The sequence below is a fragment of the Ranitomeya imitator genome, chromosome 5 (genome assembly GCF_032444005.1).
Source record: "Ranitomeya imitator isolate aRanImi1 chromosome 5, aRanImi1.pri, whole genome shotgun sequence".
Classification (NCBI taxonomy): Eukaryota; Metazoa; Chordata; class Amphibia; order Anura; family Dendrobatidae; genus Ranitomeya; species Ranitomeya imitator.
In genome coordinates, this window is record NC_091286.1 from 277,166,023 (window position 1) to 277,183,405 (window position 17,383).

General features: G+C 39.7%; 1 protein-coding gene across 1 annotated transcript in view; it reads left to right on the top strand.

Annotated features, from left to right (window-relative positions):
- The window catches only part of LOC138637472 (G-protein coupled receptor family C group 6 member A-like), a 65,599-nt gene that overhangs the window by 45,832 nt on the left and 2,384 nt on the right, over positions 1–17,383 (top strand). The window contains exons 4-5 of the mRNA XM_069726188.1: positions 11,712–11,924; positions 14,943–15,060. Of these exons, the coding sequence (XP_069582289.1) occupies positions 11,712–11,924; positions 14,943–15,060 (331 nt within the window). The remainder of the gene's footprint in view (positions 1–11,711; positions 11,925–14,942; positions 15,061–17,383) is intronic.

Sequence of the window (17,383 nt, forward strand, 5' to 3'; positions counted from 1 at the left end):
AGCGAGGTACACCATGTTTTAAATGCAACTAAAAAGAATTTAGATAGATAGATACGCATAGTTTCCAAAAAACACAGTTCCACCATTTATCTATTAAATGCTGCTCCTATAATGCCAATGGTGAGTATAGTTCCACACATTCACATTCCATGTGGTTGCTCTTAGGAAATCATATACATAGAAATACATGGAACTCTCTCACCCAAGGCTTCAGATTTCTCCAGGTTGTCAGGTATTAACCTTTTTTGTGACCCATCAGGATGCCGAGCAGATTCATGCCCGTATCAAGCATCCTTTTTTTAAGGGCCATGTAAGGGTGAAATCTGAGGCCTTGGGTGAGAGAGCAACCACATGGAACAGGAATGTGGGGAACTACAACATGGTATACCTCGCTCTCCCTGAGTTAATAATGGCTATACTCGCAACTACATGTGCTAATGTAATGGTGCATATCACTTACCTGTCATTCTGACACTTAAGTTACATACATATTTACCTAGGCCCTCATTGGGCATATGTGTAAGAAGGGGGTAGTGTGTTACCCCAACACCTCCTTGGCTGCATTGGCAATATTTAGTAAAGTAACTGGAACTAATTACCTGGTTTATGACATTCAGGTTTTGTTACATGTTGTGTGTCTAGTTTTGGTTTTTAATCTCTTGCTTTATTAGCATATTAAAAGTTAAGTTTTAAATCTCATTATTGCTATACCTACCTTTCTACAATTGGGAACCTAGTCTCTACACTCTCTTTTTTAAGTTTTAGTGCAAAAAAAAACAAATTTGCTAATTGTATTGCTTCAATTGAGTAACTTACATACTTTAAGCTATGATGTTGAATTATAATTAATTAAGTTTAACAACAACTTAATATCTACCATTGACTCAAACTTTACCCAGACTCTTTACCCAGAATTAACATTAAACATTGCTTTTTAGGGCAAATTATGTAGACTTGGCCATTCTAACACCTGGATACGTTTATTTGTGAACCATTCCATTGTAGATTTTGATTTATGTTTGGGATCATTGTCTTGTTGGAAGACACATCTCCATCCCAGTCTCAGGTCTTTTGCAGACTCAAACAAGTTTTCTTCAAGAATGGTCCTGCATTTGGCTCCAACCATCTTCCCATCAATTTTAACCATCTTTCATGTCCCTGCTGAAGAAAAGCAGGCCCAAACCATGATGCTGCCACCACCATGTTTGACAGTGGGGATGGTGTGTTCAGGGTGATGAGCTGCGTTGCCTTTATGCCAAACATATCATTTGGTATTGTTGCCAAAAAGTTCGATTTTGGTTTCATATGACCAGAGCACCTTCTTCCACATGTTTGGTGTGTCATTTTGTATCCAAATCCGGCTTCAAATTCTCCACAACAGTATCACGGACCTGCCTGTTGTGTTCCTTGGTTTTCATGATGCTCTCTGTGCTTCAAACAGAACCCTGAGACTATCACAGAGCAGGTGCATTTATACGGATACTTGATTACGCACAGGTGGATTATATTTATCATTATTAGGCATTTAGGACAACATTGGATCATTCAGAGATCCACAATGAACTTCTGGAGTGAGTTTGCTGCACTGAAACTAAAGGGGCCGAATAATATTGCACGCCCCACTTTTCAGTTTTGAAATTTCCACAAAAATTTAAAATGACCAATAAATTTCGTTCAACTTCACAAATTATGTTCCACTTGTTGTTGATTTTTCACCAAAAATTTACATTTGGTATCTTTGTGTTTGAAGCATGATATGTGGGAAAAGGTTGAAAGGTTCCATGGGGCCGAATACTTTCACAAGACACTGTAGGTAAGGAAGGATTCAGTGCAGGTTATAAAAAAAAACTGGCCTTTACAGGCAAAACTTGATGAAACTTACATACAAAAGGTAGCAGGTATATGACTTGGTAACTACATTTTCTATGTTGGACATAGGCTCAGACTTAGCAGTTAGGTACAAGTGGTGGCACGTTACTTGCAAGGTATATTTCAAACACATAGCATAGGTGTCTAGTCCACTCCATCTCACTGTCCACAGCCCACTTCTGTGCGGGACTGGCCTAGCAAGTCCTGTATTTGTTCACTAATCATAGTCCCAGGTCCGGCCTACATGTCTCATAAGGAAAAAAATGTGCCTACTGCTGTCTGAGGGTTCTCATAAACCCACAGTTATAACTTCCTTGGCTCCTGCCATTAACCCCTTCACGGTTTCACCTGACCTCTCCTTTCTCTTTGTTTCACTTTCTAGGTTAGAAAGTACAGTATGTTCCAACTGTATCTGGATACAAACTGCCACTTCTCAATCACTCATGTCAAAACTGTTCTCCTTCCTTGCACACACCCAGTGTGTGGCTTATACTTTTCACTGACATTTTCTGTCTTCTTCTCTCTATCCCCTACTGAACTGTATCAACACCTAGTGGCCTACTTAAAGAATTAAACACTCCCCTCCTTTCTGAATGTTCTACATAATTAATGTTTAGTCATATGTTCATGCTTAAAGTACCAACAATGAGTAACAGATTGTGCGAAAACCTCACTCTGCAGAGCAGAGCATAGGAAACATGTACTAAAATTACGGTAAATGGTACTGTATATACAGATATACAGTACATTGTATACTTTAAGGCCAAGTTCGCACATTCAGTATGTGGTTAGTATAATAGATACACGTGCACCACTTGTGCATTTTTTACCCATTCCTGGATTTGGCTTACAAATACTGACTTAAAATAGTAGCCAAATGCTGAATGTGTGAATGTGGCCTCAACAAGCAAATCATTTAAAGCAGACATAAAGAGCTGAATTAGTAATATCTCCCAAGACTCCTCCCAAAGGGAGGGATGTAATGATGGGATCAAGGGACCATACTTTCTCCATCCAAGAAATATAGTCTGATTATATTAATTAGACTGGAGTCACATGATCATATAAAAAAATCGCTCTGATTTTCAGCCCCGAGAGTTGTCCAAGTGAAATCTATTTTTATTGCATGTGTAATGCAAGGGGAATCCAAGTATGCAATTTTTTCCTCTCATGCATAGCGTATGCCATCCATATGCAATGCATTTTTAACATGATCTTTTACATATTGTAAATACTGTTTGTGAAATTAAGCATTTAGTAAAAAAAACAAAAAAACAAACTTATATAAAGAGATAAATAGATACAGTAGATAGATAGATAGATAGATAGATAGATAGATAGATAGATAGATAGATAGAACCCCATCAACCCATAAACTAGGGTAATAGAGTAGGGGCAAAGTGCCAGGACTGGCGCATCTATGAAGTGCAAATTCTGGGGTGGTTGCATGCTGGTATTTTTAGATAAAATAAGCCCACAGCTGTCTGCTTTATCTTGGCTGGTTATCAAAAATAGGGGGACCCCATGTAATTTAAAAAACAAACGGTTTAATAGATTAAATAAGGCTAAACAACGTTTAGTGCCACGAGAAAGACATTAAACAGTGCTAGTTTATTATATGTAGGGGGCTTATAACATTAAATATCTACTGGATTTATTCTATCTGTTTTGTCTCTATTCCGAGGGTTCTGACTGTGGGTTTACCTTACTTGGCTGATGAAACACATGCTTCTGGAAACATGCACACCATAAATTAAGCGAGTTCTCAGCGCTACAGTGCTGACAAACATGTGGATGCTGAATGTGGTTTAAGCACATTGTGAGAATTAGAAGAAGGGGGCATTTGAATTTGGGAGAAAAAAAATCACTGGATTTCTTTGGCTTTCTTTTGCTTTTCCAGATCCTTTGTGTTAGGGTACTTTCACACTAGCGTTTTTTTAAATCCGTCACAATGCGTCGTTTTGCAGAAAAACGCATCCTGCAAAAGTGCTTGCAGGATGCGTTTTTTCTCCATAGACTTCTATTGACGACGCATTTGCGACGGATTGCCACACTTCGCATCCGTCTTGCGACGGATACGTCGTGCTTTGGCGGACCGTCGGGAGAAAAAAACGCTACATGTAATGTTTTTTTCTCCTGACGGACCGCTTTTTCTGACCGTGCATGCCCCATGTTTGGGGCTAAATGACACTGCAAATCACCCCAAAATCACCATGCTAACAGTGAAGTTTGTAGGTGGAAACATCATGGTTTGAAGCTCCTTTTCAGCATTCGGCATTGGCAAACTTCCTATGATTGAAGGAAGGATGAATGGACAAAAGACATTCTTGATAAAAATCTGCTACCATCTACCTGGATGATGAACATGAAATGAGGGTGGACATTTCAGCAAGACAATGATCCCAAACACACAGCCAAGGAAACTCTCAATTGATATCAGAGAAAGATGATAAAGCTGCTAGAAAGGCCCAGGTAAATCACTTGAGTTGAATCTATTATAAAATTAATGGAAGGAAATAAAGCTCAGAGTTCATAAAAGAAGACAACGAAAATTTCAGGAAGAGTGTTTGAGTAGAAGAATGGACCAAAATCATACCTGAGCAATGCATACAACTAGTTTCTCTGTAAAGGAGGAATCTAAAAGCTATCATCTTCAATAAAGGCTTTTTAACGAAGAATGAAATACATTTCAGTAAGCGTGTTCAATTTTTTTCCCCTGTGTCATTTCTCATTATTTCACATAACTTAATTTATGAACATTTATGGTTTAATTTCTTTGCCTGTGTGAAATGGATGGGTTGTTACGACATCTCACAAGAATTTCATGTCAATAACGCCTTTAGAAATATATTTATTTAGAAAATTGGTGTCATATTCAATACCTATTTCACCTGCTGTATGTACTAATTTGTATTAGAATTTTTTAATTTTTTTAAACTTATTTTTTACTTAGTTCCATCATGGGACATCATTTTTTCCTGCTCTGATCGCAGATTTAAAACTCTGCAATGCTTTTACATTGCAAGGTATTAGATCGGTTTCTCGCAGACAGTGAGGAGGCATGTCAGCTTCTCCTCTCAACAGAAACTTACAGGACGCCATTCCTTGCTGTCCCCCGTGACCATCTTTCAGCCCGGGTTCACCATGCATACTATTGACACGAGAAAATCACAATCGTGTTATGCAGAACAGAGCAAAGAGGGAGCTCTCTCCCACTGCGAGCTGAGCGATGTCGCTGTAGTAATTAACAGAAGTATCAAAGGGGTTAAATGGCCTCGATCAGAGCTAGCACCGATTTATGGGTGTTTCTGTGAAATACCACGTATGATATATAGCTTATGCCGCTGATAATTCAGTCAGCTCTGCAATTGATCTGACGCGATTGTTGCACCGTTCATGTACAGCTGGATCTTGTGAAGGAGCTAAGCTGTAAGTTTGGTGAAGGGCTAATAGTAATATGAGGTTGTTTTTCAGCCTCCTTGGCTATGATTGGCCTCTTATTTGTACTGAAACGAAATCTTAATGTTTATCATATCCAGACATTTTGAACAATTTTATGCTTCGAACTTAGTGGGAACGGTTTGGTCAACACTCTTTCCTGCTCCATCATGCCTATATCCAGTGCACAAGGTCCACAAAGGCATGATTGGATGAGTTTGTTGTGGATGAAGAGGAGTCCCTGCACAGGGCCCTGACCTCAATTCCATCGAACACCTTTGGGATGAACTAGAATGGAGATTGTGAGCCTCAAACCTCAGAGTCTGACCACACATATGCTTTTCTGCATGATTAGGCAACAATTCCCACAACACACACACCAAAATTATATAAAAAACTTTTCCACAGGCATTTCTTATAGCTGCAATGGGAGCAACCAATCATATGAATGTCTTTTGATTTAGAATTAAGAATAAACATGATATAGGTTAATAAGATCCAGCTAGAACATTCCCAATGTCAGAAGTTTGAAAATGCAGTACCATGGAATTATTAAACATTAAAATACTTCACTTTTACTGCTGAAAATAAAAGCTATTAAAAAAACATAGAAAGTAATACAAATTTAATTCTTGATAAAAAAACAATGCATTTCGTGTGGTCCTTAACCCCTTAACTTCCAAGGGTGGTTTGCACGTTAATAACCGGGCCAATTTTTACAATTCTGACCACTGTCCCTTTATGAGGTTATAACTCTGGAACGCTTCAATGGATCCTGATGATCTGACACCATTTTCTCATGACATATTGTACTTCATGATAGTGGTAAAATTATTTGATATAACCTGCGTTTATTTGTGAAAAAAAATGGAAATTTGGTGAAAATTTTGAATATTTTGCAATTTTCCAAATTTGAATTTTTATGCCCTTAAATCCCAGAGATATGTCACACAAAATACTTAAAAAGTAACACTTCCCACATGTCGACTTTACATCAGCACAATTTTGGAACTAAGCTTTTTTTGTTATGGAGTTATATGAGTTAAAGTTGACCAGCAATTTCTCAATTTTACAACACCATTTTTTTTAGGGACCACATCATATTTGAAGTCACTTTGAGGGGTCTATATGATAGAAAATACCCGAGTGTGACACCATTCTAAAAACTACACCACTCAAGGTGTTCAAAACCACATTCAAGAAGTTTATTAACCCTTCAGGTGTTTCACAGGAATTTTTTGAATGTTTTTAAAAAAATGAACATATAACTTTTTTTCCCAAAAAATTTACTTCAGCTCCAATTTGTTTTATTTTACCAAGGGAGAAAATGGACCCTAAATGCTAAATTTGTCCTGAGTACGCTGATAACCCATATGTGGGGGTAAACCACTGTTTGGGTGCAAGGCAGAGCTCGGAAGGGAAGGAGCGCCGTTTGACTTTTCAATGCAAAATTGACTGGAATTGAGATTGGACGCCATGTTGCATTTGGCGAGCCCCTGATGTGCCTAAACATTGAAACCCCCCACAAGTGACACCATTTTGGAAAGTAGACCCCCTATGGAATTTATATCGATGTGTGGTGAGAACTTTGACCCACCAAGTGCTTCACAGAAGTTTAAAATGTAGAGCCGTAAAAATAAAAAATCATATTTTTTCACAAAAATTATATTTCGAGCCCAATTTTTTATTTTCCTAAGGGTAACAGAAGAAATTGAATGCCAAAAGTTGTTGTGCAATTTGTCCTGAGTACGATAATATCCCATATGTGGGGGTAAACCACTGTTTACCGCATGGCAGAGCTTGGAAGCTTGGGCGCATGGCAGAGCTTGGAAGGGAAGGAGCGCCGTTTGACTTTTCAATGCAAAATTGACTGAAATTAAGATAGGACACCATGTCGCATTTGGAGAGCCCCTGATGTGCCTAAACATTGAAACCCCCTACAAGTGACACCATTTTGGAAAGAAGACCCCTAAAGAACTTATCTAGATGTGTCGTGAGAACTTTGAACCTCCAAGTGTTTCACTACAGTTTATTATAACGCAGAGCCGTGAAAATAAAAATTATTTTTTTTTCCCAAAAAATTATATTTAGACCCCAGTGTTAGGACTGGCGGAACGCACCAAGAAAGGTGATATAGATGCGTTCGCAGTCCGGGGTCCACCGTGCAGGTGAAAACCTGCTGCTAGTAAATACAGACTATATGGCGGTACACTAAAGTATATACACGTGGGTTCAACCTCACCCAGCGTGAAGGGAGCAATCCTGTTGCGTCACAGGATCGCGGTACCGCACCTAAAGCGAGAGCGAGTAGTCAGCGTACTTAACCCCAACTGGGATTGAAGTCCGATTAGACCCTCGCTGGCACTACACCACAACTGGGTGTGTAAGGAAACTAAGTATAAATATATAAATGCACAGGAGTGCGAGCAATGCCGCACTGACGGACGCCACCAACCACACTGGCTTGGGTATGGAAAGCGCAAGGCAAGCGCACGGCGCCGTACAGGCGGACACAGCAAGAGGACGCTGTAATGTGTGTATCGTGCAGATGATTAGTCGGGCGCTAGATAGCTACCAACATCCGCGAGCAGACAACAACTCTAGGGAGGGATATTTAGGAGCTTTCATCCTTCGACATACATTCATCTACACACACACATATAACATTATGAGACAATACTAGCGCATGGCCGTGCGGTCATGCGCAGTTTATATAGTTGCAGCACAGGAAGTGGCTACAGCACTTTTGCCCTTCCAAGACCTGCCAAGAGGACCAATGGAATGTGCTGCAGAGCCTGAGCACATGACCCTCGATCTCCAACGGGAGATCTTACCCTGGGCATGCTCAGTACGTGCAGACAAGGACTTAGTCCCAGAGAAGTCCGCTCGCTGCTGACCAGCACTGACTTTAATGGCAGAGACTGGAGAAGGAGCAGCAACTCTTCGCACAGAGTCAGACTGAGCGAGACGCTGGGATCGACATCCCTGCTGAGCAGACTCCACTGCGGCTGGAGGAGAATGGGAGACCGCAGCGGAGACGGATCGAGATTCCCCCTGTGCAGCAGAGGAAACTCGACTCCTAACACCCAGTTTTGTATTTTCCCAAGGGTAACAGGAGAAATTGGACCCCAAAAGTTATTGTCCAATTTGTCGTGAGTACGCTGACACCCTATTTGTGGGGGAAGCACCGTTTGGGCACATGGCAGAGCTCGAAAGGGAAGGAGCACTGTTTGGAATGCAGACTTAGATGGATTGGTCTGCAGGTGTCACGCTGCTTTTGCAGAGCCCCTGATGTACCTAAACAGTGGAAACTCCCCACAAGTGACCCCATATTGAAAACTAGACCCCCCAAGGAACTTATCTAGATGTGTTGTGAGAACTTTGAACTCCGAAGTATTTCACTAAAGTTTATAACGCAGAGCCGTGAAAACATAAAAATCTTTTTTTCCCACAAAAATTATTTTTTAGCCCCCGGTTTTGTATTTTCCGAAGGGTAACAGCAGAAATTGGCCCCCAAAAGTTGTTGTCCAATTTGTCCTGAGTACGCTGATACCCCATATGTTGTAGTAAACCCATCTGGGTGCAAGGGAGAGCTCGGAAGGGAAGGAGCACTGTTTTACTTTTTCAACGCAGAATTGGCTGAAATTGAGATCGGACGCCATGTCACGTTTGGAGGGCCCCTGATGTGCCTAAACAGTGGAAACTCCCCAATTCTAACTGAAACCCTAACCCAAACACACCCCTAACCCTAATCCCAACCCTAACCACACCCCTAACCCAAACATGCCCCTAACCCTAATCCCAACCACACCCCTAACCCCAACACATACCTAACCCCAACACACCCCTCACCCTAATCCCAACCCTAACTACACCCCTAACTCCAACACACCCCTAACCCTAATCCCAACGCTAATCCCAACCATAAATGTAATTCAAACCCTAACTTTAGCCCCAACCCTAACCCTAACTTTAGCCCCAACCCTAACTGTAGCCTCAACCCTAATTGTAGCCCTAACCCTAACTTTAGCCCCAACCCTAACCCTAACTGTAGCCCCAACCCTAACTGCAGCCCCAACCCTAACCCTAACCCTAATGGGAAAATGGAAATAAATACATTTTTTTATTTTATTATTTTTCCCTAACTAAGGGGGTGATAAAGGGGGTTTAATTTACATTTATAGCGGGGGGTTTTAGCGCATTTTTATGATTGGCAGCTGTCACACACTAAAAGACGCTTTTTATTGCAAAAAATATTTTTTGCGTCTCCACATTTTGAGAGCTATAATTTTTCCGTATTTTGGTCCACAGAGTCACATGAGGTCTTGTTTTTTGCAGGACGAGTTGACGATTTTATTGCTACCATTTTTGGGCATGTGATATTTTTTGAACGCTTTTTATTCCGATTTTTGTGAGGCAAAATGACCAAAAACCAGCCATTCATGAAATTCTTTTTTTTTTTTTTGGGGGGGGAGGGGGGAGGGCATTTATACCGTTCCACATTTGGCAAAATTGATAAAGCAGTTTTGTTCTTCAGGTCAGTATGATTACAATGATACCTCATTTATATTTTTTTATGTTTTGGCGCTTTTATACGCTAAAAATTATTTTCTATAAAAAATGATCATTTTTGCATCGCTTTATCCTGAGGACTATTACTTTTTTATTTTTTGCTGATGATGCTGTATAGTGGCTCATTTTTTGCGTGACAAGATGACGTTTTCAGCGGTACCATGGTTATTTATATCCATCTTTTTGATTGCGTGTTATTCCACTTTTTGTTTGGCGGTATGATAATAAAGCGTTGGTTTTGCCTCGCTTTTTTTTACGGTGTTCACTGAAGGTGTTAACTAGTAGGACAGTTTTATAAGTCGGGTCGTTACGGATGCAGTGATACTAAATATGTGTACTTTTATTGTTGTTTTTTTATTTAGATAAAGAAATGTATTTATTGGAACAATCTTTTTTCTTTATATAGGATGTATATATATATATATATATATATATATATATATATATATATATATATATATATTTTTTTTTTTTTTAACTTTTTTACTTTGTCCCAGTGTGGGACATCACAGTATAGTGTCAGATCACTGATCTGACACTTTGCAATGCACTGTGTCAGATCAGCGATCTGACAGGCACTGCAGGGAGGCTTGCTGGCTCCTGCTCTGAGCAGGCGCTTGCAAGCCACCCCCTGCAGGACCCGGAAGGAGCCCCTTGGCCATTTTGGATCCAGGGCCTGCAGGGAGGAGGATCACATTCTGCATTGAAAAAGTCATACGGCACTCCTTCACTTCCAAGCTCTGCGGTGCGCCCAAACAGTGGTTTACCCCCACATATGGGGTATCGGCATATTCAGGAGAAATTGCACAACAGAATTTATGGTTACATTTCTGTTTTTACCCTTGTTAAAATAAAAAAAAATGGTTCTGATGTAAAATGTTTGCAAAAAAAGTTAAATGTTCATTTTTTCCTTCCACATTGTTTCAGTTCCTGTGAAGCACGTAAAGGGTTAATAAACTTCTTGAATGTGGTTTTGAGCACCTAGAGGGGTGCAGTTTTTAGAATGGTGTCACACTTGGTTATTTTCTATCATATAGACCCCTCAAAATGACTTCAAATGTGATGTGGTCCCCCCCAAAAAATGGTGTTGTAAAAATGAGAAATTGCTGGTCAACTTTTAACCCTTATAACTCCCTAAGAAAAAAAAAATTGTTTCCAAAATTGTGCTGATGTAAAGTAAACATGTGGGAAATGTTATTTATTAACTATTTTTTGTGACATATCTCTCTGATTTAAGGGCATAAAAATACAAATTTGAAAATTGCAAAATTTTAAACATTTTCGCCATATTTCCATTTTTTTCATAAATAATTGCAAGTAATATCAAAGAAATGTTACCACTAACATGAAGTACAATATGTCACGAAAAAACAGTCTCAGAATCAGCTGGATCCGTTAAAGCGTTCCAGAGTTATAACCTCATAAAGTGACAGTGGTCAGAATTGTAAAAATTGGCTCGGTCATTAAGTACCAAATTGGCTCTGTCACTAAGGGGTTAAGGTACATATAAAATGTGTATTGTTTTTGTTGTTTTTTGTGTGCATGTTTATAGTTTTGGCTCTTTTATTTTAATGCTTTAAGCATGACTTCTTTCAGATGTTTGCCCAGAAACCATTTCTTTCAAAAGTCAGCTGCACTTTTTAATACAGTAGAGATTTTCAGCAAACTTGGTATGAATTTAGCCAAACATGCATCTAGGGTCCAGTATAAAAATTAGCCACTTATGTCTTATGCTTGGTTTTATTTCTTTTCTTTCCAGTAACATTTGTCAGCTTATTGTATGATTTGTTTCTTTCTGTAATGTTAATAAAATATGACAATATTATATTCAGGTACTTGAAAAGCTAAAGAATGGGAATTTTTCCTTAAATGATGAAACATTTAACTTTGACTCATCTGGAGATGCCTTAATTGGATATGATGTGCTTACTTGGGATGTAACTAATTCAACTACCGTGATTAAGCTTCTTGGTAAATATGAAATATCAGAAAGCAAGATCCACATAAACAAAAGCCTAATTCGCTGGAATACAAAAAATAATCAGGTAACAAAATGATTTAAAAAATTCTATAAACAACTGTAAGAGACGAATTCAGCTATGTGCCCACGTTCCGGAAGTAGCAGCGCCTTGGACGTACGTTCGCTGTGTCCAAATTGCTGCCTTCTATGAATGCAGGTAAATCCGCATGTGTTTACTGAACCGTGCAGATTTACTAAATTCAATACATTGTACTGATTAAATTAAAGCGATATTATCATGCTGTACTCCTACAAGAAACGTGGCATGTCAGTGTCCACGGGTGATCTGGAGGCGCACATGCATGCATAGTGGACATGGAATTTCTAGAAATCCCATCCACTCTGATGTGACATCTGGCCACTGCAGGTTTGACGCTGCATAAATGCGCACACCATCAGACTCGCAGAAATTCCTGATCGTGGGTTCATACCCATAGACAACCATATAACTCGGACGACGATCACAACACAATGCTCGGACTGTTTGGTGGCTCTGATGATGTGAGTGTGACAGTTGCATAAAAATACATGTTGTCACGTTCAGGTCTGAAGAGTTGATGGCCAGTCCCAGGATTGCGTTACAATCCTCATCCAAGTTATACAGTCATCTGACTTTTCCTTAAAGCATGTAAATTATGGTAATGCTACATCAAAGAGTCAAATTGTTTTCTGGACTTTCTACAAGTAGTCCCATTGAATAATGCTGCGGGCAGCTTCTACCAAATTAAAGCAATGGTATAAAGCCACCAATATTTAAAAGAAATGCTATGTAGGCAAGTTATGTTCAATGCTTTTGCCCCTTCAGTTTTCTTAATTGCTTTAAGGCCGGTTTCACATGTCAGTGGCTCCGGTACGTGTAGTGACAGTTTCCTCACGTACCGGAGACACTGACTCACGTAGACACATTAAAATCAATGTGTCTCTGCACATGTCAGCATGTCTTCACGGACCGTGTGTCCGTTTGCAAAACATGGAGACATGTCAGTGTTCGTGGGAGCGCACGGATCACACGGACCCATTAAAGTCAATGGGTCCGTGTAAACACGTACCGAACATGGATGCTGTCCGTGTGCCATCCGTGTGCTGTCCGTGTGCCTTTTTCCTGTCATAGGGTTTATTGTAAAAATTTTTGCAATACACGGTCACGTACACACGTACAGCACATGGACAGAACACGGACCCTAAAAATGTACTCACGGACATCACACGGATGCCACACGGATGGCCTACGTGAGCACACGGACACACAGACACGGATAACTCCAGTACGGTTTTCTCCGGTACCGGAATTATCTGGACGTGTGAGACTGGCCTAAGGAAAAACAAAAAGGATATGTTCACAGGCTTTTTTTAAGCGAGTGAAAAAAAAGAGGTCAGAAAACAATTCATAGACTCTTCTTGTTTACATGTGTATTGTAAAACAACATTGTTGTTCATATGTTCTGGCTTTTGAGTATTTGGGAATCACGTTATGTTTTGTAAAGCACCTGGTGGGATAAAGAAAGTGAAAATCACTTCTAAGTGTCTCCTGCTGGAAAATTCTCCAAACCAAACACTGTCCAAAAACACTTTAGGAAAAAAAACTACAAAAAAGCTTGAAACACTCTCCACAACTGCTTTAAGAAACGCTCGATAAAATGAAAACTCCTTCAAAAATTCCCAAAAGAAGGAGAGTTTGATAATGTGGTTTCCACAGGAAAACTCAGTATTTTTGACTGCCTGAAAACAACTCAGTGTACACATGCCATACCCCTAATTAAGCTTTATCCTTATCATGGTATGGTTATCCGGTGCCATTAATCTTGCATCATTGGGGCCTCACATTTTGGAATATTGAAGTGCCTTCCTGTACGCATCAGCTAGCTTTTCTTGAATGTTAGTGGATTTATTTCTTATACAAGTTAAACCTTTTTCACACTTCATGCATGAGTTCTTTCTGTGAAAAACATGGACAGAACTTGAACCCATTTTAATTTGTGGGGCTGATCACATGTTCGATTTTAATCTTGAGCTCTGGATCAATCTCACCACTGCAAATATATGGGTCTATATTGGACAGCATTTGGATACCATCCCTGTGATGTCCATTTTTCATAGGCTGTTTGAGTTTTTTCATCTGTAAAAAGTGATGAAACCATGACCAGAATATGCTGGTAATATCTGACATGCCATTGATTTTTCTCATGTGCAAAAACAATGGTCTGTGTTCTATCATTGTATATTTTTTTATCAGAATTTCACTAGAGTTTGGTCTGAATACCAATTTTTACCATCAGAGATTAGTGAGAGTTGAATCCCTTTTTCTTAAATTAAAAAAGACACTAAAAAGGTAAAAAAAATAGAGACCACACAAATGGTATCCGAGTGCTGTCTGATTTTTTTTCCACAGACCCTTAGGGTATGTTTCCACATTCAGTATTTGCTGCGGATTGGACACTGCATACAGCCACAGCGTCCAATCCGCAGCTGCCAGATATTACAGCATAGTGGAGGGGATTTTATGAAATCCCATCTCCACTATGCGTTCAAAGACGCAGGTGGCAGACCTGCGTATACTCACGTGCGGCGCGTCTTTCTAGACCGCAGCATGTCTATTTATCTTGCGAAAACACTCAGTCTCCACAAGATAAATATCACAGTCTACGTATATGATGCGGTGATTCCGCATGGTTCAATGAACACATACGGAATCACCGCACGTACAAAAGCCAGTAGCGCTTTGGGCGGAGCTGCGTCCAAAGCGCTGTATATACGGAACATGGAAACATACCTTTAGAGTTGCATTAGTAACAGTGATCTTAGATCAAAATTGGACATAAAACAAATATATGACTTGTATGAGAAAAAATCTGACTGTTCTTGCATATGAGAAAAATCATTGACGTCTAGATAAGGCCTAAGCCAGAACCAGAAGTGGGACATAAACATAGAAAAAGTATAATGCAACAATTTGCAATTCTTCCTTCTAGTGGAACAGCTCCTGGTTTTGGCTGAAGTTGGTGTTGGTGAATATTTTACAAATAATGTGTTAATTACTTTACAGGTTCCTTTTTCAAATTGTTCCAAGTCTTGTATTCCTGGGAAGTTTAGAAAGTATTCTTACATAAGCTGCTGCTATGAATGTGTTCTTTGTGCTAAAGATTATTACTCACCTATGGCTGGTAAGTACTATGCTAACAGTCTTGAACTGATCTGTTTTAGCTTCTAATACTAGCCTGATTTCTCAGTTTGTTTACCATTAGTGTTGAACATTCCGATACCGCAAGTATCGGGTATCGGCCGATATTTGCGGTATCGGAATTCCGATACCGAGTTCCGATATTTTTGTGATATCGGGAATCAGTATCGGGATTTAGATTAATGTGTAAAATAAAGAATAAAAATAAAAAATATTGATATACTTACCCTCGGACGGGCCCTGGTCGTCACCGCTGCAATCGCCATGTTTTCCTTCCTATGAATGATCTTGTTAAGTACCTTCGATGTTTCCTCTCCTTCAGACCCTGGGAACCATTAAGGATACCTTCCGATATTTGTGTCCCATTGACTTGTATTGGTATCGGATATCGGTATCGGCGATATCCGATATTTTTCGGATATCGGCCGATACCATCCGATACCGATACTTTCAAATATCGGACGGTATCGCTCAACACTATTTACCATGTAAAATACAAGTAAAATAAAATCCTCATTTAATCAATAGCTCATTTTCTGTTGACACATTCCCCTGTGGCATCCTTTAAGACACATACAATTTTTCACATACAGTGGAGAAAATACGTTTTTGATACATTGCCGATTTTGCAAATTTTCCCACCTACAAAGAATGGAGAGGTCTGTAATATTTATCATAGGTACACTTCACCTGTGAGAGACAGAATCTAAAAATAAAAATCCGAAAATCACATTGTAAGAGTTTTACGTAATAATTTGCATTTTATGACATGAAATAAGTATTTGATACAATAGGAAAACAGAACTTAATATTTGGTACAGAAACCTTTGTTTGCAATTAGACGTCAGATGTTTCCTGTACAGTAGTTCTGGACAAAGTTTGCACACACTGCAGCAGGGATATTTGCCCACTCCTCCACAAAGATCTTCTCTAGATAAAAAAGTCAGACCTCTCCATTCTTTGTAGGTGGAAAAACTGGCAAAATCGGCAGTGCATGAAATATTTATTTTCCCCACTGTACATAAAAATACAGACAATTTTCATTAGTTCTCTTAATCTGGGTTTCATCGGTGTTCATCAATGTGTCAGTTTTTACCATCAGTGATTTCCACTGATGAAAAAATAAATACAAATCTTTTATTCATTATAATATTAATCACAGACAGCACATAGATTGCACACAGATACCATCTCAGAGCCGTCCATCATTTTCGCTGGCCCATACAGTAGACTTGCATGGATAATTTTGCTATATAACTGAGATCAGAAATGGATGTCTTTGTGATTTTTTGTGGACCACTTGTTATGAGAAAACCCAGTGATATTAATCGGTCTCCCTCTTGCAAAACTCTCCCCGCTCCAATCTGTCCTGAATGCTGCAGCCAGGATCATATTCCTCACCAACCGTTACACCGATGCCTCTACCCTGTGCCAGTCATTACACTGGCTACCCATCCACTCCAGAATCCAGTACAAAACTACTACCCTCATCCACAAAGCACTCCATGGCTCAGCACCACCCTACATCTCCTCCCTGGTATCAGTCTACCACCCTACCCGTGCCCTCCGCTCCGCTAATGACCTCAGGTTAGCATCCTCAATAATCAGAACCTCCCACTCCCGTCTCCAAGACTTTACACGTGGTGCGCCGATTCTTTGGAATGCACTACCTAGGTTAATACGATTAATCCCCAATCCCCACAGTTTTAAGCGTGCCCTAAAAACTCATTTGTTCAGACTGGCCTACCGCCTCAATGCATTAACCTAACGATCCCTGTGTGGCCTATTTATAATAAAAAAAAAAAAAAAAGGTTCCTCGCATCATGTTCTCATACACTTTATGCAGTATTAGCCCTCTGTGTCTGTACTGCTACATACTTAGGCAGGTAACTGGTTCATGCAGCTTTACATGAACACCTGAGCCTTACACTATGGCTGGTCCGAATAACTAAAGCAATTGTTACCATCCACCTCTCGTGTCTCCCCTTTTCCCCATAGTTTGTAAGCTTGCGAGCAGGGCCCTCACTCCTCCTGGTATCTGTTTTGAACTGTGATTTCTGTTATGCTGTAATGTCTATTGTCTGTACAAGTCCCCTCTATAATTTGTAAAGCGCTGCGGAATATGTTGGCGCTATATAAATAAAATTATTATTATTATTATTATTTAATCAGCCCCACTGACTACTTCATACAATGACACAGATAGAACACGTTTGTGACGCACAAATGTCTGAATGAGGCCTTAAATGGGCCTCTACCAGGACAACCCCTTCTCAATCACAATATTTTCCCCAGAACAAAAATAG